This window comes from Arachis ipaensis, chromosome B05, assembly GCF_000816755.2.
Source record: "Arachis ipaensis cultivar K30076 chromosome B05, Araip1.1, whole genome shotgun sequence".
NCBI classification, from domain to species: Eukaryota; Viridiplantae; Streptophyta; class Magnoliopsida; order Fabales; family Fabaceae; genus Arachis; species Arachis ipaensis.
The window spans coordinates 71004181-71010909 of NC_029789.2; the positions used below are offsets into that span (position 1 = coordinate 71004181).

A 6729-nucleotide genomic window follows, 5' to 3' on the forward strand; every position below is an offset into this window, starting at 1 on the left:
AGGGAGCAATGCCTTCACGAAGGTACAATCAGAATAGAAATGTTCATGCACGTCCTACAGGAGGGAATGGAGGAAGAATGAGACAGGATATGGGTAAGCGACCTCAGCAGGCGTAGATGCGACCAGTATGTAGGCAGTGCGAAAAGGAGCATGGAGGTAGACCTTGTCAGCTTACAGGCGTTATCTGTTTTTCTTGTGGTCAGCCTGGACATATGGCTAAGGACTGTCCAAAGAAGCCAGTACAAGGAATAGATAGGTCGCGACAGCAAGGACGTGTGTTTGCTATGACTGCTGATGACGCAATGAAATCAGACTCCCTAATTCAAGGTCAGTGTTATGTCAAATCTCGACTCTTAACTGTACTGTATGACTCTGGTGCATCACATTCATTTATTTCTGAGACTCTTGCGCATGAGTTGGGATTAGATTTCACCATGTTAGATTATAATCTAATTGTTCGTACACCCACATCTCAAAATGCCTTGAGTAGTCAAGTATGTCAACAGGTGCCTTTTGTTATTGAGGCTAGGACTTTTATACATGACCTGGTTTGTTTGCCTTTGTGTGGTTCGGATATTATCTTAGGTCTAGATTGGTTGTCCAAGCATCATGTTTTCCTTGATTGTTTTAAACGAATTGCTACATTTCCATCATCTGAAATGCACACTGAACCAGTTGAGTCTTGTACTTTCTATTTATATTCCCTAAGAGTTATTTCTAGTAATAGTGGGTTAGAGGGTTACGTTCTACTATCGGCTAGCTCAGAAGCTAATGAACAAGACTTGGAGCAAATCCGAGTGGTGAAGGAGTTTTGATGAGTGGATAATTTATACGCTTTTTGACAATGTTTTTAGTATGTTTTTAGTAGGATCTAGTTACTTTTAGGGATGTTTTCATTAGTTTTTATGTTAAATTCACCTTTACTATGAGTTTGTGTGTTTTTCTGTGATTTCAAGTATTTTCTGGCTGAAATTGAGGGACTTGAACAGAAATCAGATTCAGAGGTTGAAGAAGGACTGCTGATGCTGTTGGATTCTGACCTCCCTGCACTCAAAATGGATTTTCTGGAGCTACAGAACTCAAAATGGCGCGATTCCAATTGCTTTGGAAAGCAGACATCCAGGGCTTTCCAGAAATATATAATAGTCCATACTTTGGCCAAGAATAGATGACGTAAACTGGCGTTCAACGCCAGCTTTCTACCCAAATCTGGCGTCCAGCGCCAGAAAAGGATCCAAAACCAGAGTTGAACGCCATAAATGGATCAAAACCTGGCGTTCAACTCCACAAATGGCCTCTGCACGTGTAACACTCAAGCTCAGACCAAACACACACCAAGTGGGCCCCGGAAGTGGATTTATGCATCAATTACTTACTCATGTAAACCCTAGTGACTAGTTTATTATAAATAGGACCTTTTACTATTGTATTAGGCATCTTTGGTCTCAGTTTTAATCCATTATTCATCTTAGGAGACTATTGATCACGTTTTAGGGGGCTGGCCATATCGGCCATGCCTGGACCTTTCACTTATGTATTTTCAACGGTAGAGTTTCTACACTCCATAGATTAAGGTGTGGAGCTCTGCTGTTCCTCAAGGATTAATGCAAAGTACTACTGTTTTCTATTCAATTCATCTTATTTCGCTTCTAAGATATCCATTTACATTCATAGTGTTCTTGGTGTTCATCTTGACATTCATAGCATTCTTGCATGCATCACATGTTTTGATCTAAAAATTTCATGCATTGCATCATTTTAGTGTTTTTCTCTCTCATCATAAAAATTTCAAAAATAAAAAAAAAATATCTTTCCATTTTTCTCTCATCAAATTCGAAAATTTGAGTTGACTTTTTCAAAAATTTTTAAAATCAAGTTGTTTCTTATGAGTCAAATCAAATTTTCAATTTGAAAATCTTATCTTTTTTTCAAAATCTTTTTCAAAAATCAAATCTTTTCCAAACTTCTTAGTTATTTTCGAAAATTCTAAAAATATTTTTCAAAAATATTTTTCTTATTTCTATATCAAATTTTCGAAAATAACATAAGCAATTAATGTTTTGATTCAAAAATTTGAAGTTTGTTACTTACTTGTTAAGAAAGATTCAAACTTTAAGTTCTAGAATCATATCTTGTGATTTCTTATGAATCAAGTCATTAATTGAGATTTTAAAAATCAAATCTTTTTCAAAACTACTTTCTAAAATATCTTTTTATCTTACCTTTTTCAAAAAGTTGGTTTCAAAATATCTTTTCTAACCTCCTAACTTCTTATCTTTTCAAAATTTGTTTCAACTAACTAACTAACTTTTTGTTTGTTTCTTAACTTTTTCAAAACTACCTAACTAACTCTCTCTCTCTCTAATTTTCGAAAATATCTCCCCTCTTTTTCAAAAATTCCTTTTAATTAACTAATTATTCTTATTTTTATTTTTTATTTTAAAAAAATTTTCGAAATTTTACTAACTTTTTTCAAAAACTATTCTCAAAAATCACTAACTCTTTTTCAAAAATTGTTTTTGAAAATTCACTTCCCCCTCTCATCTTCTTCTATTTGTTTATCGATATACTAACATCTTTCCTTCAACTCACCAAAAATCCGAACCCCCTCTCTCTCTGAGTTCAGATTTTCTTTTCTTCTTTTCTTCTACTCACATAAGGGAACCTCTGTGCTTGGGCATAAAGGATCCATATTATTATTATTATTTTTTTCTGTGCCCTCTTCTTTGTCATATGAGCAGGAGCAAGGAAAAGAATATTCTTGTTGAAGCAGATCCAGAACCTGAAAGGACTCTGAAGAGAAAATTAAGAGAAGCTAAATTACAACAATCCAGAAATAACCTTTCAGAAAATTTCAAACAGGAAGAGGAGATGGCAGCCAAAAATAATAATAATGTAAGTAAGATGCTTGGCTCTGATGAGTATTCCTCTTCTGAAGAGAATGAGGATGTTACTGAAGAGCAAACTGCCAAGTTTCTTGGTGCAATCATGAAGCTGAATGCCAAATTATTTGGCATTGATACTTGGGAAGTTGAACCTCCCTTGTTCATCAGTGAACTAAGTGATCTGGATCAACTGACATGGCCTCAGAAGAGATAGGATCCTAGAAAGTTCATAATACCCTGTACCATAGGCACCATGATCTTTAAGGCTCTATGTGACCTTGGTTCAGGAATAAACCTCATGCCCCTCTCTGTAATAGAGAAACTGGGAATCTATGGGGTGCAAGCTGCTAAAATCTTATTAGAGATGGCAGATAGTTCAAGAAAATAGGCTTATGGACAAGTAGAGGACGTTTTAGTAAAGGTTGAGGGCCTTTACATCCCTGCTGATTTCATAGTCCTGGATACTTGAAAGGAAGAGGATGAATCCATCATCCTAGGAAGACCTTTCCTTGCCACAGCAAGAGCTGTGATTGATGTTGACAGAGGTGAACTAGTCCTTCAATGGAATGAGGTCTCCCTTGTGTTTAAAACTCAAGGATCTCCCTCTGCAACCATGGAGAGGAAGCATGAAAAGCTTCTCTCAAAGCAGAGTCAACCCAAGCCCCCACAGTCAAACTCTAAGTTTGGTGTTGGAGAGTCTCAACAAAGCTCTACACATCTGTGAGGCTCCATGAGAGCCCACTGTCAAGCTATTGACATTAAAGAAGCGCTTGTTGGGAGGCAACCCAATTTTTATTTATCTAACTATATTTTTCTTAGTTATATGTCTTTGTAGGTTCATGATCATGTGGAGTCACAAAATAAATATAAAAATTGAAAACGAAATCAAAAACAGCAGAAGAAAAATCACACCCTGGAGGAGCATCTGCCTGGCGTTCAAACGCCAGAACAGAGCATGGTTCTGGCGCTGAACGCCAAAAATGGGCAACATCCTGGCGCTGAACACCCAGAACAAGCATGGTTCTGGCGTTCAACGCCAGAAATGGCAACAAATGGGTGTTGAACGCCCAAAATGGGCACCAACCTGGCACTGAACGCCCAGAGTTGTATGCAAGGGCATTTTGCATGCCTAAATTGGTGCAGGGATGTAAATGCATTGACACCTCAAGATCTGTGGACCCCACAGGATCATCTCAACATTACTAAGGTGGATTCATTCCTTGTTCTTACTTTCTCTGTTTTTTTCGTTTTATATGTTATGTGCTTATCCATGTTTGTGTCTTCATTACATGATCATTAGTAGTTAGTAACCTTGTCTTATAGTTATAAATGTCCTATGAATCCATCACCTCTCTTAAATGAAAAATGTTTTAATTCAAAAGAACAAGAAGTACATGAGTTTCGAATTTATCCTTGAACTTAGCTTAATTATATTGATGTGGTGACAATGCTTCTTGTTTTCTGAATGTATGCTTGAACAGTGCATATGTCTTTTGAAGTTGTTGTTTAAGAAAGTTAAATATGTTGGCTCTTGAAAGAATGATGACTAGGAGACATGTTATTTGATAATCTGAAAAATCATAAAAATGATTCTTGAAGCAAGAAAAAGCAGCAAAGAACAAAGCTTGCAGAAAAAAAAAAAAAGTAAGCGAAAAAAATTAGAAAGAAAAAGAAAAAGCAAGCAGAAAAAGCCAAAAGCTCTTAAAACCAAGAGGCAAGAGCAAAAAGCCAATAACCCTTAAAACCAAAAGGCAAGGGCAAATAAAAGGATCCCAAGGCTTTGAGCATCAGTGGATAGGAGGGCCTAAAGGAATAAAATCCTAGTCTAAGCGGCTAAACCAAGCTGTCCCTAACCATGTGCTTATGGCGTGTAGGTATCAAGTGAAAACTTGAGACTGAGCGGTTAAAGTCAAGGTCCAAAGTAAAAAAAAAAAAAGTGTGTGCTTAAGAACCCTGGACACCTCTAATTGGGGACTTTAGCAAAGCTGAGTCACAATCCGAAAAGGTTCACCCAATTATGTGCTGTGGCATTTATGTATCCGGTGGTAATACTGGAAAACAAAGTGCTTAGGGCCACGGCCAAGACTCATGAAAAAGCTGTGTTCAAGAATCATCATACTGAACTAGGAGAATCAATAACACTATTCGAAATCTGAAGTTCCTATAGATGCCAATCATTCTGAACCTCAATGGATAAAGTGAGATGCCAAAACTATTCAATAGGCAAAAAGCTATAAGTCCCGCTCATATGATTGAAGCTCTGTTTCATTGATAGTTTGGAATTTATAGTATATTCTCTTCTTTTTATCCTATTTGATTTTCAGTTGCTTGGGGACAAGCAACAATTTAAGTTTGGTGTTGTGATGAGCAGATAATTTATACGCTTTTTGACAATGTTTTTAGTATGTTTTTAGTAGGATCTAGTTACTTTTAGGGATATTTTCATTAGTTTTTATGTTAAATTCACATTTCTGGACTTTACTATGAGTTTATGTGTTTTTCTGTGATTTTAGGTTTTTTTTGGCTGAAATTGAGGGACTTGAGCAGAAATCAGATTCAGAGGTTGAAGAAGGACTGCTGATGCTGTTGGATTCTGACCTCCCTGCACTCAAAATGGATTTTCTGGAGCTACAGAACTTGAAATGGCTCACTTCCAATTGCGTTGGAAATTAGACATCCAGTGCTTTCCATCAATATATAATAGTCCATACTTTAGCCAAGAATTGACGACGTAAACTGGCGTTCAACGCCAGCCTTCTGCCCAAATCTGGCGTCCAGCGCCAGAAAAGGATCCAAAACCAGAGTTGAACGCCAGAAATGGATCAAAACCTGGCGTTCAACTCCACAAATGGCCTCTGCATGTGCAACACTCAAGCTCAGCCCAAACACACACCAAGTGGGCCCCGGAAGTGGATTTATGCATCAATTACTTACTCATGTAAACCCTAGTGACTAGTTTATTATAAATAGGACCTTTTACTATTGTATTAGGCATCTTTGGTCTCAGTTTTAATCCATTATTCATCTTAGGAGACTATTGATCATGTTTTAGGGGGCTGGCCATCTCGGCCATGCCTGGACCTTTCCCTTATGTATTTTCAACGGTAGAGTTTCTACACTCCATAGATTAAGGTGTGGAGCTCTGCTGTTCCTCAAGGATTAATGCAAAGTACTACTGTTTTCTATTCAATTCATCTTATTTCGCTTCTAAGATATCCATTCGTACCCAAGAACGTGATGAAGGTGATGATTATGTGTGACGCTCATCACCATTCTCCCCTATGAACACGTGCCTGACAAAAACTTCCCTTCTACATGAAATAAGCTAGAATGAATATCTCTTAGATCTCTTAATCAGAATCTTCGTGGCGTACACTAGAATGATGGCGGCATTCAAGAGAATCCGGAAAGTCTAAACCTTGTCTGTGGTATTCCGAGTAGGATTGAATGAATGAATGACTGTTACGAGCTCCAGTACCCAAGAACGTGATGAAGGTGATGATTATGTGTGACGCTCATCACCATTCTCCCCTATGAACACGTGCCTGACAAAAACTTCCCTTCTACATGAAATAAGCTAGAATGAATATCTCTTAGATCTCTTAATCAGAATCTTCGTGGCGTACACTAGAATGATGGCGGCATTCAAGAGAATCCGGAAAGTCTAAACCTTGTCTGTGGTATTCCGAGTAGGATTGAATGAATGAATGACTGTTACGAGCTCCAAACTCGCGATTGCAGGGCGTTAGTGACCGACGCAAAAGGATAGTAAATCCTATTCCAGCATGATCGAGAACCGACAGATGAATAGCCGTGCCGTGACAGGGTGCGTGAGCATATTATT

At 37.7% G+C, this 6729-nt stretch overlaps 1 protein-coding gene across 1 annotated transcript; it reads left to right on the forward strand.

Moving 5' to 3' along the window:
* LOC110272037 lies at window positions 117-815 on the forward strand. Its single transcript, XM_021123824.1, has one exon. It carries the CDS (start codon window positions 117-119, stop codon window positions 813-815), a length of 699 nt encoding a protein of 232 aa, XP_020979483.1.

Bases quoted from the DNA above. Each gene is read 5' to 3' on its own strand.
- LOC110272037 (XM_021123824.1), top strand. From the start codon at position 117: ATGCGACCAGTATGTAGGCAGTGCGAAAAGGAGCATGGAGGTAGACCT.